Consider the following 16,119-nt stretch of genomic DNA (forward strand, 5'->3'; position numbering starts at 1 on the left):
AGCAATATATCTTAAAATGGTAAGAATCAATATTACTATTTGGGATTGATTTTGTTCTATGATTTATTGATAGTTACAATCAACATTATTGATTTATTGATCTTGATTGATTCTGTGTTCTGATTTGCTGCGATTTGATTTCCATAATGTGTTGCTATCATGATCAACTCCTTCCTTATATTGTTCATTACAATTAAGACTCAGATTGCATTGATATTGCAAGGTGTGAGTATAAATACGCACTCTGTCTACGGAAAGGAGAACCGAGAAAAACATCCTCTACACTTCTCTCATTCTTTCTCATCACCACTCCCACATACACACCTCTTTTTTTTTATCTCTCTTTAAAAAAATATATATATTGAAGGAGGTAGAAAAAAGAGAGAAGAAAACATCCTCTACACTCTCTCTTACTCTCATTGCCACCCACACAGACACCTCTCATTCTTATTTTTATTCGAAAAAACAAACACAAAAATATTAGAAAAGGAAACAAGAAAAAAAAAAAAAAGAGAAAAGATGATGAGATGTTGAAAATTTTTTAAGGTATATCACTCTCAGTTCTTTCATTTTTTGATTTAGTTTTTCCAATTTTCATCTTTTTTAATCATAAAAAAAATATTTTTCCTCTTTTTTTAGTATCTGTCCGGCCGTTCGCGTCGCATGACATCCAATTTAACTTTTGGTTTTTTTCTAAAATATATATATATATATATATATATATATATATGATATAAATATAAAAAATATTTTTCTTTGTTTACTTTTTGATATGGAGATACATAGGAGCGAGGATTAATCCTTCTCGGGTCCAAAAAATCAAAAAAATATTTTAGTTCTTTTTCTTACATTCTTTTATTACTATTTTTGGGGTAAAATTAAATATTTTGAAAAAAATACATAAATTTTTCACAGTTAATTAAAGGTACCGTCTTAGGACGGGCGTTGTGGGGTGCTAATACCTTCCCCACGCGTAACCGACTCCCAGACCCAAAATTTGTTTTTTCGCAGACGTTGCTCCCTTTTATGGTTTTCCATAGTTTCCTATAATAATTATGGTGGCAACCCCAAACTCTATTTATTCAAATTTTAATTTTTGGTTCGTCGTCCAGTAACGATTTCGGTTGTGACAAGGATAAAATTGACAAAATAATTATTTTAATTTAAAAAAAATTAAAAGATAAATACGAAAAATGAATATATACACCAAAATAAATAGTATAGATAGTATTATTATAATAATAATAATAATAATCATAAAACATAAATTTTATGAAGATTTTAGTTAAATCGAAATCCTATTTGCCATGACTTCATATTAGTTTAAAAAAATTATAGAAAAATAATTTACATTTGGTAAAATAATTATTAATTTAAATAATAATTTAAAATATAAATTGTATTGGATTAATTTTAAAAAGTTAACATTTTTCAATATATATAACTTTATGAAATATAAAAAAAAAATCAAATTTCTAAACATATCAAATATAGATGTATAAATTAATTTCAATAACATTTTTATATACTATATGAAATTTCTTAAAAATAATCAAGGAAAAGACAATTGAATCCTTCATAAAATTGTTGTAGTCCATGAAACATTTTTAAATTAAAATAATAAGGTTTAAATACATGATTGGTCCCAATTTTCAAAAATTTTGTTTACTTTAATTTTCATTTTTGTAATATTCAAAATGGTCCTAATTTTTTTAATTTGTGCTCAATTTGGTCATTTTTCTTGAAGCCATTTAAATCAGTAATAGAGCATTGTACATGTTGGCACTGTTTGCATTACGTCTTTGATTTGTTATTATGTGGCTTGTTTGTGTACTATGTGAGGTGGATTTACATGTATTTTAGATGGATATCATGGCCTGAAGAAAGTTTTAGAGTACTCTTTCCTCCATCCTCAATCCCCCTTGGTGCCTTCATTAGATAGGTATGCCGTGCTGCCAATCTTCTTCCTTTAGCTGTAATAGTTGGGGCCAACGTTGTTTTAGGACTTCATGCCATGGTGGAGGATCAATGAGAATGGGTTTAACCCACATTTGTAATTGTGGAGAGCTGGCAACTTTGAGAATAACAAGAACTCCTAAGAACATTTGTAGACAATTTTGGGGTTATCCCAATTACAAGGCGAGCTTAATACTACTAAATGTTTATTATTTTTATGTAATAAATTTTTGTTGTGTTATTTTTGGTTCGTTGATTGACAAAGTGGTTCTTCTGATGTTGTCTGGTGTAAGTTCTTCAAATAGTGCTATGTAGAAGATGTTGACGAAAGGGATGCTATCATCATTAGGAAAAAGAGGAAAATAAATGATATGGACATTTCACTTAAGTTTTATAAGAAAAGGATGCAATTAGTAGTAGGATTTAGTTGTGTTATGATTGTATTTAACATAGTGTTGTTGTTTGTAGTATTGTAAAGTTGAGGTATTTAGGTTTGCATTATGTGTTGTGGTTTGCAATGTTGAATTTGTTTTGTAATGTTCTAAATTGAGTAAATGAAATAATGTTTTTGTTATGATCATATTAATTCCAAATTTTGTAAAAAATTGTCAATGTAGTCCTAACAAATGTCCACATCACGAAAATTAAAAATTTACGAACATTGGATAAAATTCAATACATTGCACAATACCACAATATGATTAATGTTTGGCAAACCAAGTCAACTTGCTAAATTTGATAGATGTCTGGTAATAGTGTCTTTCACCACATTTAGGTACCTTAAATTAGTCAATACAAAACAAAAATATTAATCTTCACCAACTAAGTTTGTCAAAAAGTACAGTACAAAGGACAAAAAACATAAAGACAGTCATGGGCATGGCCTCATAAATTGCAATTTCATCCTCCTTGAAGTTGTTGATGGCTTTGAATGTTGAGAATGCTGGTCTGGTGTTGCTATGTGACTTTTGTCCAGTGGTGGTTGACTTGTTAATGGTGGTGGTGGTTGTGTTTCTTGTGAGGATTGTTGCATTGTTGTTGGTGGTGGTTGTGTTTCTTGTGATGATTGTTACGTTGTTGTTAGTGGTGGGTCAGTAGGGTTTGTAGATTCCTGAGTTGATTCTGGTGCAGTATCTAATTCATCTACAAGTCGAAGTTAGCAATTATTCTTGTTATGCCCAACAAGACAACATATGCTACACTTTTTTTTGTGACCACCTTTACTATTTGGGTGTCATCCTTCCTTAACTTTCATTCTTCCAACCTTCTATTTTTCTTAGGTCTTTCTGGTAATCTTCTTTTGGGTCTTCCCACACCTTCCACTTCTCCACTTGCACCCTCCACTTCGTGACCAAACCCTCCACTTCTTGACATTGACCCTCCACTTCATCAACTAGACCTACCACAACTTCCTCATAGTGACTTCCAACATCAACATGTAGTGCATCACAAATGTAAAGAACCTCTACTTCATCCATAACATGTATTATCTCTACTTCATCCACACCACTTACTACCTCTACTTTATCCACACCATGTACTACATCTGCTTCATCTACATCATGAACCACAAACAAATGAACTTGCCCAAAATGCTTGGCTACATTCATCATATTAATTGCACCATCGTTATCTGACAATAAGTGCAACATTTTTTCAACAACATACCACATCCCCTTAATGTTAACATACCTGATTTCCTTAACTGCATTTAAAACTTCAAAGTAACTCCACATATGAGGGTCGCATGACCAAGTTGTTTTTTCCCTATTGATATAATGGAAACCTACATTATGTACAAAAATATCTTCATTATTGTTAGAGCAATAATATCTTTCATTCCATGAAACAACTTATTCATTATATATTTCTCAATATTAGATATTTCATCAACTTGATTCAGCATTTGAATTTTTAGAGCTCAAACTTGATTCAAAAACTTTCTATTTCCAAAATGATAATATTCATTGTAATACATATCATTGAATCTCTATTTTAAAAACTTGTATCAATATGTTAATTCACATGAATAATCAAAGATAAAAAACCTGTTTCAAACCATCAAAGCACATTATAAAGGTTTCAACATTAAAGGTTATCTGACACTTAGGTCGTCTAATGACATAAGTTGTTTTAGGTCGTATAATACCTTGGTTTTTCGAATCTTAGGTCGTCTAATGACTTAAATTGTCTTAAGTTATCTAATCCTTTGAGTCATCTAATACCTTGGTGGTCTAATTACTTGAATTTCCTTGGGTCATCTAACCCTTGGTCAACTAATGTCTTAGTCATCTAACACCTTAGTCATCTAACATGGTGACTAAGGTTGTCTAGAGACTTATGTTGTCTAACGCATTCACTTGATTATTTCTACTATTAGATTCGTCTAACACCTTGACTCGGATAATCCTTAGACTCGTCTAATGCTCAAATTTTTCCTTTGCATTAACTAGATTTATTCCTTTTGTTGACACATACATTGTACAAAAATAATCATTTAGCACATGCAAGTAACAATATACATAATATATTTTGATCTTCGAACAACATTGATCAATTTCTCATTCTTTCTATTTCCATTAAACACTCTCTCTTAGTCATCTAATCATAATTTCACTTCTTACCAAAAACTTACTCATCTAGTAGAGTATTTATTTATCATCAAGACTTTATTGATTGTTGGGGATCATCTACTTTTGCCTAAGTCCTTCAACATATAAAACATTTTTAATTGATACAAGAGAAGAAATACCTATGGAACCAACACTTGAGATTTTCCCTTGTCAATGCCTTCAAAAGGAACATTGCCTCCACATGTTTCCTAAGATTAAAGAATGCAGACTTTATGCTTTCCATGTGTCTTAACCTAGGACTAAGGAACCAACTTAGTCCTTGACCTTTTCCACAAAAGAAATCTTCAATAATAATTATGAGTTACTTTGGTAGCCAAACTCTTTTGGTTCAATTTCTACTAGTTTTAAGAGGTTTTCTCTTAAGTTTGCATTTGACACTAGTGTGTCCAGACTTAGTATAGTCAAAGCAAGCACATTATCTTTTTCAAAAAAAGCTTTGCTATGATTTTTCTTACTATTCAGATCATACTCAAGACTAGACTAGTCATATGACTGACTATATTTTTAAAATATAAAGTTTAGAGCCTTAAAGATCTCAAGAAAGTTTTTCAAAATTAACATGTGATTTTTTCTTCCAAACACTTAATTTTCTTAATGTTTAACAATTGAGTCTACTCTAAGGTTGTCACTTATTCATCAACTGCAAGTTTATCTTTCTGGAGCTTTTCATTTTCTATAAACAATATTTTAAATCTTTGCTTAAGTTTTAAGAACCGCTCAACGATAAAGTTGTAGCTATGAAAAAGATCCCCATAAGAGAAATAAACTTGTACCTCTCCTTTTACATCTGCCATCACACCTAAGTTTGCTTGTTACATGACATTGAGTCCAATCTCGAGTCTAAGTCTTCCTAACTAAACTTGGGGTTTCTCTTTAGCTTGGGACATTTAGTTCACATGTGCCTAGATATTTCACATTCATAGCAGATGATATCTTGTAATTCTTCATCATTTCTTTGTCAAATGAAACCTTCCTTTATCTTTTGATAAACCTTTGGTTTCATTATCCTCTTCACTTAAGCATATGCTCAAACTTTCAAGACATGAATGATATTTCCTCATTGGTTGAGCTTTCAGACTCAACCTTAAACACTTCCACATCTTCCTCTAGAGTTTTAAGGCTTCTAGTCTTCTTTCTTCTATGAGTTAGTAAATTCACTTTAGCTTGACGACCTATGTTTGATGAAGTTGATGCTTCGTTTTCACTTTAGTCTTGTAGGTGCACTTCATAAGATTCCCAAAAGCTCATCCTAAGTGAGTTTCCTTACAACTCAGGCCTCTTTGATGGTTGTTGTTTTAAATTACCACACCTTAGTTATGTTATCTAGCATCTTTTGTTGATTTAAGCTGGTAGCATCTGCTGGTGTGCCAGAGGTGTTAAAGGTCAGGTTGGGGGTTCGATTCCCACTGGCAACAACCCACCCAGTATGAATGGACGGAGAAGGGTGAGGGGTTGGGGTGCATTGGGCTGTAGTAACCTGACAGCCTCTGGGCCCGGTATGAATGGACGGAGAAGGGTAGCCAGGGATGTTGCAGCACAACTGGTAGCATCTGCTGGTGTGCCAGAGGTGTTAAAGGTCAGGTTGGGGGTTCGATTCCCACTGGCAACAACCCACCCAGTATGAATGGACGGAGAAGGGTGAGGGGTTGGGGTGCATTGGGCTGTAGTAACCTGACAGCCTCTGGGCCCGGTATGAATGGACGGAGAAGGGTAGCCAGGGATGTTACAGTGCGGGACGTGCCGCCAAGCGGTAGAGTCAAAAACCAGTGACAGTGGTCACAGCGGGAGCAGGGTGCCTGGCGACGGGTGATGGCTGCGCCAGGCAGTGACGGCGGAGTAGGGCGCCTAGCGGTGCGGTGGTGCCCGCCAGGCGATAGCGGTACAATGAGGGTGTTGCAGGCGCATGGCGCCTAGCGGTGTGTGATGCCCGCCAGGCGGTCTGGAACTAAGTTCCGCCTAGCGGCGTGAGATGCGTGCCAGGTGGTTTTGGTCCAGTGACGGTACGCGAGAAAAGTTTTCTACACCGCTTTAGAGGATGTTCATGATGCGATGCTTTGGGTCGGGGCCCAGTTACGAGTGCATCTTGTATTGGGGTAACACGTGACCACTCTAGGTTGTAGCCGGGTGGTTTAGGAAGTCTAGTGGAGTGTGCGGGTTGTGGCTCGTACGGCGAGGTTTCAGATGATTGCCCTCTTCAGTGGATTCTGATAGAGATTTGGTAGTCTAGGAACAACTACAAACTTATGTTTGTTTTGGGGAACTCCACTTGGTGTCACAGTGAGATGTTATGGCAAAGTTATTCCCACGTGTGGACTATCAGGTGGTGGCCTGTAGTCAGAGGGGCGAGTAGACACTCGTACAGCAAAGATCGATCATAGATCTCACCTAAAGGGTATAGAAATGATAGACGTCTAAAGGCAAGTGTTGAAAGTGAAGTAGAAAAAGAAAAGGGAGAAGAGTACTAACCAGGTTTAAATTTGTTAATATGGTATTGATTATTATATTGTTGTTTTAATTAAATGAGCTCACCCTATCTGTGTGTGTGTGGCGATGATCATGTAACTCGTTACATGGGAGTAGATGTTGATGCAGGTGAGCAAACCGATACTTAGAGACGGAGTGAGAATCTCTCAGGGATTTTTGTTACCACTAGTTTTCATGTTGGACTATGGTTTTATTGTAATCATTATATATACAATTTTATTTGTATTACTTATTGATACGACTTATTTTATTTATATTGGCGCGTTGAACATCGAAATTTAAGTTTTTCCGCGTTTTTTGGGAAATTGATGTTTAATAAATGAGGTTGTGATATATTTATTTATTTTTATTTATTTTAATAAGTAATTTTCGGCTAGAACGTTACAGATAGGTCCCTCTTAAATAAGCCAAGAGAGGAACCTCCTATCAATAATACAAAGTGTAGGGACTTCAACCAAAAAGCAAAAAGTATCTTTCTATGAACCTAATGATTAGTACTATCGAGAATATTCTCCCACTCATCACAAAAATTTTCAAAAATTGCATTCTCTCACTCCTATGTGTGTGGGTTGCCAAATCATAGCGGTCTCTACTTTAAGATGCTCTCTTCTCCACTTTCAAGGGTGTGGTGAGTACACTCCCTTAGGCTAGGTTCCTCCTAAGCCCTTCATTCCTCTAAAAGGTGACAATCTCAAAAGGCGATATACCATTAACAAACCTACAAAACACAAGACACAAATATGAGTCTATAATTTATTTAAAAACTCAATAAACTAAGAGAAGAAAGGTGAAGAACCCTAATCACGCTTAATTTCCCTAAGCACATCTCTCCATCTTTGGTAGGGGTTAGGGGCTCATCAACCTCATGCTAAGTCGAGTCAAACCCACCTCTTTCCAAGTCATATCATGCCCACCTTTGGTTGAGTCATGTTGTGCCCACCTCTGTCAAGTCAAGTTAGGTCTGCCTTAGGTTGAGTCAAGTTGGGCCCACCTTCGGCTGAGTTGAATTGGGTCCAAATCAAGCCTAAACGAGTCCATTTTGAGGCTAGTCGAGTTAAGCCTATGTTAGATCGATTAGAGTTATATCCATGTTAGGCCGGGTGATCGAGGTCGTACCCGATCAAATAAAAATGTAAATCTAATACTCAATATTTCAACCAAGTTCGTCTCTCAGTGACCAAACCTTTCATTCAAAGCTTGTTTTCCAGATGCAATTCAACACAAAAAGGGAGGGGGGTTGGCAAATTTGAATGTTAATCAACAAATTAAATGAAATGCAACAATGATTAAAAATGTACTGACTTCCTTGATTCAAACACAATTTCACTTATTATAGGCCACCAAATTGACACTTATGCCTACTCTCAATCCACTAGACTATAACCCACTAAGAGAAAGTTACAATCCAATTCAAGAGCAAAAGAGAATTATAAAGCTTTAATGGAACAAAAATGACTGCTATGATATAAAAACTGAAAACCCTATACATGTATGTTGTTCCAAGTCAATACAATCCACAAAATGAAATGCCCAAGCTAGCAAATGAGTTCAAAACGAAAAACTCACATTGGGTGTTATCAATGGTGCATAAAAACGTTAAAAACAAGTGCTAAAACATGAAAAACGAAAGATGCACCTCCATGGGTCACCAACCAAGCTCAAGAACATGAAAAATGGAGAATGGGGAAGAAGAAGTGGATGCCCCTGACAAAAATGACCTAAAACTCGTGGTCACATCACCATTCTGCCACTCATAATTACAAAAATGCCACTATGGGTTGAAAATGGTGGCCTAGTGACGTGGACAGGCTAATTGACATGTCACAAATGTGGCAATGATGTGGAAACTCTCTCTTCATTTTAAGATTAATGTTCAAGCTCCAAAATTTGATCCACAAAATACCTAAAAACAATTAGAAACAAAAATTAGACCAATTAATGCCAAATTACTCAAAATTTGGAATAATGACCCATGAAACCCAATTGAGGAGAATGCACTAACGAAAGACAATTAAGCACTAAAAAACCCTCAAGATGGACACAAAAAGGTAATGGAATAAGAGAAAAATAATGACCCGAGTATAGTCGGGCCAGGTCGAATCAAGTTGAGTAATGTTGAGGTTGGACCGAGTCTAGTTGGACCCACATCAGACTGAGTCAACTCAACTCACCATGGACTGACTTGAGTCAAACCAACCTTTGGTAGTCAAGTGGAATCCACCTTTGGTTGATTCATGTTATACCCATATTGAGTTGAGTTGAGTTAGGTCGATGTCAGGATGAGTCGAGTTAAACCCACATCAAGTCCATATTGGGCCAAGTTTAGATCATGCCATGCTAATTCATACTAAAACAAGGTCAACCATGTTCGGATTCATGTTGGACAATGTTGAGTCGTCTTGAACCCTAAGTTGAGTTAGGTTCTCCCAATCAGACAAAGTGGGTCGGACTCTAGCTTTTTTTTTTAAGTTGCAAATAGTAAACATTAATTAAGGAAGAATTAATTTGTAATTAATATAAAATATTTGATAATCAATTAACAATTTAAAATATTTAGGAGTTAATTAAAATATTGTAATAAGATTTAACCTACTTTAATTCTAAATCTAACCCACATTAAGTGGAGGCTTTTGGGGACCAGAGTTTTTTCAACAGACTCATTTAGAGAACCAATAAAAAAAATAAGTCAACTTATTTTGGAATGGATCGAAATTGACTCATGAATCATGGGACAAATTGGAAGCTTTACTTAGATAAGGCTTGAATCTTAAAAGTAGGAAGTCAAACACCTAGTTGCTTTGCATTATTTACTCTTTTTGCGTATGTCATTTTCATTCATTAATTTCCGATGAACTTTACAACTACAAAATGCTTTTTCATGTATAGTGACAACTATTCAAATTTCACTATCCCTTCTGTATCTATTTTGAGTATGTTTTTGAACCATTGCACTGAATCTTTTGGTATCCTAGTAAGATTGTTCTTGAAATCAACATAGTACAGTCCAAACCGTACAGTGTATCCCATGTTCCACTCCCAATTATCAAGCAATGACCATACAAAGTAACCTCGAACATTGCAATCATCTTCCCTGTATTGAATTCATATTATGTCAGAATTAAGATGGCTAACAAAATAGTGTTATAAACCCATAAGCACGAACTCAAAAACTTCCAATAATGTACCTTATAACAGTAGACAGATTTGAAAGATAGTCTCTGTGGTATCTTATCCTCTTGTCATCTTTTAAGGCCTTCTGTAAAGTCATAAAGGGTTTGCTTGGGTCATCCATTCCTGCCATCACAAACTAATAGGTATTAAAAATTTCATGATTATTGATAATTAAGATTAGATTAGTTAGATTTCATAAAAATATTAGAATATCTTATTATTGTTCTCTAAGATTATTTTTTTTGAGTTCACTTACCTAATTTCTTCTTCTCTTATCATAAGGATAGTACTATAGGTTCCATGAATATTCAAAGATACCGATATGTTATCAATTCAGTGATAAATTTTGTTTTATCCTTTCTTCTTCATCTGTCTAACTAAGTAATTTCGATAGTTTACCAACCATAAAACTACTAAGTACTCACCATTCTCTGTTATAATTACTGGTGTGTCCCCATATTTGTCTTTCACATGTTTCACCAACTTTCTAATGCCCCATGGGACAATGTGCAACCAACTTGAAGCTGCCTGAAAAAAAAAAAAAGGCTTTTTGGTTTAGCATGAAATGTTGAGTAAATGTATTTGGCTATATTTGGATTCATAGTAAGGAATAAAATGAAATGGAGTATAGTAAATAGACTTACGATTCCACTTGTTTGGATATTTTTTACGATAAAATGAAGAAAAAAAATGTGAATAACATTACCTTCAATTCAAGGCTTTTTACTTCCCGTACTTCCACAATGTTTACACGCACCCCCAACTTTTCAAAATAACATTTTACGTTCTAAAAACGAGATTTTAGAAATAAGTTCTAGAAACTTTCCAGAACAAGCTTTCCATAACTTCTGAAATAAGATTTTGAGAACTAGATTTCTGGAACAAAAATTTCGCAGTCAAATTTTCAGAATAAAATTTTCTTAGTCAGATTTTCGAAATATAATTTTTGTAATCAGATTTTCGGAATAGAACTTGAATGTGTGAAATGCATTCCAGAACAAGTTTTTCAGGATTTTATGAATGAACTTTTTGACACGCATATAATGTCTTTTAGAATGATTTTTTTGGAACATTCCTACGTGATCTAAAATGAATTTTTCAAAACACATAAAATATGTTTCGGAAATTTCTGGAAAAGTTTTTCTCGCATTTTCTCTCTTCTTCCTTTGCAGTATTTTCCCCCGTGACGGTGGAAGTGGCTAAAATGCTGACTACAGAAGTAGTGATGCGATACAGAGGTGAAATGCGTTTAAGTCTTCTTTTATTATTGTGGGGTGCAAGAAGCAATAACTTCAATTCAACTCTGTCATAATTTACACTACCAAAAACAATAGAGGTGGTATCAATGCATTATATTTTAGTCCATTTTATCTTTTTCCAATAACAAAACACTGCAGTCTGAGCATACCTTTTCTCCAATTGCAGCCCCTCTTCGGTATGCTAGGACGAAAAACAAGAACAGATATCAGAAACTTCCAATGAACTTCAGTTATATTATTCTTGTCTTAGGCAAAGAAGACAAAAGAAATTCAAGTTAAAAAATGGGGTCACAATTAGCATTAATAGCTTACCGGTTGTAATAACTGCAGCATCAGAAATAGCATCTTGCATAACCAGTTTATGAATCCTAGTCCTGTCGTTACGAGTATATACTGAGGTGTAGTGGTTTATGCCAATAAAATCCAAAGATCCCACAAGGAACTTTGAGGTTGCAGAAGAAATCTCTGGTAATCTCCCACCTACAAGTTTCTTCATCCAGAGAGGGTATTTTCCAAAGAAAAGTGGATCAAGGAACCTGATTCACATTGGTGTTTGTGGAAGATGAGTTCTTAGTTGTTTTCACTAAGCTATAAATTTTTCTGAGAATCATTATACCACACGAAAGATTACCATCCAAGTGAGAAATCCATAGCTCTTGATGCTGCATCTTTGTCTTCATCAAGTTCTGTTATTGGTTCATACCATATAACATCCAGTGCTATTCCTATTTGACCTCCTTGTTCTTCCTGAATGCTCCATCCAAATAAAAGAGAAAATTATTATTGATACTTTTAGCTTTTCTGTAGTAGACTTTTTAATGATAGTTTGATCAAGTAAACCTGCACCCTGATATGTAAATCTCAATCATATGTAACTAGTAAAGATTGCACTTATCTCTAATGATGATATATTGATGATATTTACATCCTCTAATTTTAAAATAAACATCTATATTTATTATATTCATAATGAAATAATATTTACATTTTTCTAATTTTTAAATAAACACTTATATCCTTGTGTTTTAATACAGGATATCCATTATTTTATTTAAAAACGTCATATTAGCTAAAGCTTAAATGAAAAAGTATGAAAATTAAAAGCTAAAATATAAAAATAGAAAAAGTAAGTTCTTTTAATAGAAAATTCCTTTTTATGAAGAAAACAATTGAGTTGAATGGCATTTATTTAAAACATGAAAAAAGTGAATGTCCATTTAAAAATGATAAGAAATGCAATTATTCAAAAACATACATGAAACAAGCATCTAAAAGTTTCATTTATGATAACATCAAAAGAGATATATAGAATTTATCCCAAATCCTTAAAATTCAAAACTTTCCCTTTAATCTTTGATTTTTCCTCATGTTCCAAAATATAATTTATTTGCATGGTTAGTACCACTTGAAAAAATGTGGTGAAAAGCAAATAAAATCTGGTAAAGCTAGCTATTAAAGTGAAAGTTGTGCAAAATTAAGGACTAAAAAAACCTAACTATTACAATCTCAAGAATCTAAGAAGAGTTTTAGTTTATTTCAGTGTGAGAAGGGTGGTTTGGAACCTTGAAATTTAGTTGGTAGGTTCTGTAGGCAGCAGCATGAGATAAGAGAATGTTGTGAGCAACAATGTATGGCTCAGTGGATGATTTTCCCTTCTTACATAGAAGACGACCCAACAGAGAACATCTTCCTGGTGCTTGAATTCCTAAATCATAACCATGAAGTGCAAAGTTATGAGGCTCATTGAAGGTAATCCAGTGCTTAACTCTGTCTCCAAAAGCTTTGAAGCATGTATATGCATAATGCTCAAAATCTTTTCTGCAAGTCAATATGAAATTCAACCACACATTTCAAAACATCAAAAACAACAATAGGTATAAATAAATTGTTCTTACATGATTTGTGTGCTTAACCATCCTTCATATTCATCTTCAAGCGTTTGTGGAAGATCCCAATGATAAAGTGTAACAAAAGGCTGAATTCCTGATTGAAAAAAGGAGCTAAAACTTCAATGCTATTTTCTTTTATATGTTTGAAGATCAAATGCCTGAATAAATTCCTCAGTAACCTTTTTCAAGCAAAGCATCAATGAGGCTGTTGTAATATTTTATTCCATCTTTGTTGGGTTCCCCTGTTCCTTCTGTTCACAAATTTAGTTAGCTTTTGAACCAAACCACACAAAAACTAAATGGTTTTGAAAACAAAAAAAAAACTTACTTGGGAAAATCCTCGTCCATGATATGGAAAATCTGTAAGAATCCATTCCCAAATCCTTCATCAAATTTACATCATTCTGTATGAAATGGAATTTGTGCAACCATCAGTGTGAAAGTTTCTTTCTGTTTTACTTTTGAGTATAGTTATTCGAAATTATTAAACAAAAGAAAAACAACAGTTTGATTTTATTTCTTACAGTCTTGATATAAAAAGGAAAAAAAAATGACACCATTGACAACTTTTTTAGAAAAAAATGGTCTAAATAAAAATTAACTTATGTATTTCTAAAAAAAGAGAAATTGAATACTAATAAAGGATACTGTTAAATTAAATGATAATAAAAGACATTGGGATGTCAAAATAACAGTTTTTCCATAAAAAATTTCATAGCCAATAAAGGTCTATAATTTATCAAAAATTGTTACAAAACTTGGTGAATGGTCTTCACCAATAACATGATATAAGAGTATATAATTTTACGATATATATGATATAATCAATGAGGATATAGTATCATATTATCATACATTTGAACAAAATTTAAAAGAAAAGAAATAAAAGCAGAAGTCACATCAACATGGATAACAGTTTTATGAAAGAATAAGTGGATTAAGAGAGTAGTTGTGTGTTTTATATTAATAAATGTATTAATATATAGTAAAAAGATCTTTTGCAACACTTTACACGCTTTGGAACTTTATGTCATGTGTTACATTTACGCTGATTCTCTATTCCGCGAGGTTGGTGAAACGTTGTCATCGTCATAAACATGGCGGTGATCGTTCGAATTGTTTACCATTTATACAATATTCTAATCCTAGGCATTTCAACATGGATAATGACCACATGCACCAAAAGGGGTAGAGAAAGAAAAATTGAAGCAACTAATGTGGGTAGAGTGAAGTTGAAGTCAACAAATGTTACTTCTTAGTTCACCTGAAATCGGTGGTATTGATCCACTGCCATGTCTGCATTACTGAAATCCACGATTCTCCCTATCATCATAATGCAGAACAAGAGAAATCAGAAACTTCCCTTTTACTGATTTTGATTTTGGTGTTTTCTTATTTTCTGCAGTTTGAAATTTCATCACTACCTGGTATCCTTGAGAAAGTATCCCATATGCTATCTCCTTTGTTTCCTTCATCTGCAGCTCCCTCAAACTGTGACAGAAAACGTTTACCTTCTTTGTTAAACTGTCATTTCAATCAGAATTTGAAGTAAAAGTTTGTATTAAGGTTTAACATGAATTATGCAGATGAAACTAGAATTTTGGAAAACAGATAAATGAAAATGAAGAAGGTTTGTGAGCTGAATAACAGAAGGAAACCTGGAATGCATACCTGGTGAGCTGAAGAAGCAGTTCCAAATATAAACCCTTTTGGAAAATCTGCTCTGCTTATTGATTCTGCTTTCTCAATTGTTATGAGGACAAGAGTTAGAGAGAAAACAATAAGCCTCATGATGGTTGTTGATGTAAAATGAATCTTTGGTGGTTAGAGTCTAAAATGCGTTGGTTATATTTATATACAGAAAAAATGTAGCTATCTTTGTTGTAAAGGTGAAGGTTGTGGCAGAAGAAGAAATAGACTAATTAAACAGAGTGAGTTTCTTGAGCAATCTTTTGTTCTTGGTATTCAACTTCGCTGAGGGACCATGCTCATGAATCAGACACAGATGAATTTTGATGGCATCACTGGCATGTAATATTTGATTAGCAAGAGATCTTTCTATGTTCTTCTTATTTGAAAATTGTGTTTTGTGTGTGTAGGGAGATGAAAAAGGGTGTCTTCGGATAATATTGATGATGAGGAAACTTGAACCTGAGGGAATGGTGCAGTGTGCTTGAATAATAAGGTTACAGTTGCGGGGAAGAGATTATAACTTGTGTTGTTAGCTTAATGCCACACTCAATGTGCCTTTCCGCTTTTATACTTCTCCATTTCTTCAGTATGTTTATGTTATTCGGGTGAGTGGGTAAGTATTTCAACCAGAACATTGAATTAGGCCATAATTATCTTAATACATTTGCTTGTAGTCAAGTTCATCTTCTTTTTCTCTCTAATCCCCTTTTCTCTTCACGCAATGATATAAAATTAAATTGCAAAAAAATTGTTCAAACTTCTTAGTGCTAAGTGGTCTTAGTGGATCACAATTTTTATATAAGTTGAATAATGATTTGAACATTTCTGTCACACTTTATGATGTTTATGTACTCAAATTTTCCATTTCTCGTATGGTGTTTCGACATTCCAACGTTCTTTATATGTTTGTGTAAAACTCTCCAATTTTTTTATATTTCTTTTCCTGTTACATTACATTCCCTATTGTAATTATATTTTAATTTTTTTTAGTTCTTTCTCTTTATTGGAATTAAATAGGTTGTTAGGTGCTGAACA

At 33.7% G+C, this 16,119-nt stretch overlaps 1 protein-coding gene across 1 annotated transcript; it reads right to left on the reverse strand.

The window, feature by feature from the left end:
• Positions 1-9,784: 9,784 nt before the first annotated feature.
• Positions 9,785-15,686, reverse strand: LOC114169017 (putative beta-glucosidase 41). Its single transcript, XM_028054026.1, is given in 14 exon segments — positions 9,785-10,033; positions 10,035-10,164; positions 10,259-10,367; positions 10,670-10,772; positions 11,653-11,684; positions 11,816-12,039; positions 12,135-12,250; positions 13,066-13,321; positions 13,399-13,486; positions 13,572-13,643; positions 13,721-13,796; positions 14,657-14,715; positions 14,817-14,883; positions 15,064-15,686. Coding segments are annotated over 14 exon segments (1,491 nt in total). The 5' UTR covers positions 15,184-15,686; the 3' UTR covers positions 9,785-9,994.
• Between the last annotated feature and the right edge of the window lie 433 nt (positions 15,687-16,119).

Source organism: Vigna unguiculata, chromosome 11, assembly GCF_004118075.2.
Source record: "Vigna unguiculata cultivar IT97K-499-35 chromosome 11, ASM411807v1, whole genome shotgun sequence".
In the NCBI taxonomy this organism is placed as follows: Eukaryota; Viridiplantae; Streptophyta; class Magnoliopsida; order Fabales; family Fabaceae; genus Vigna; species Vigna unguiculata.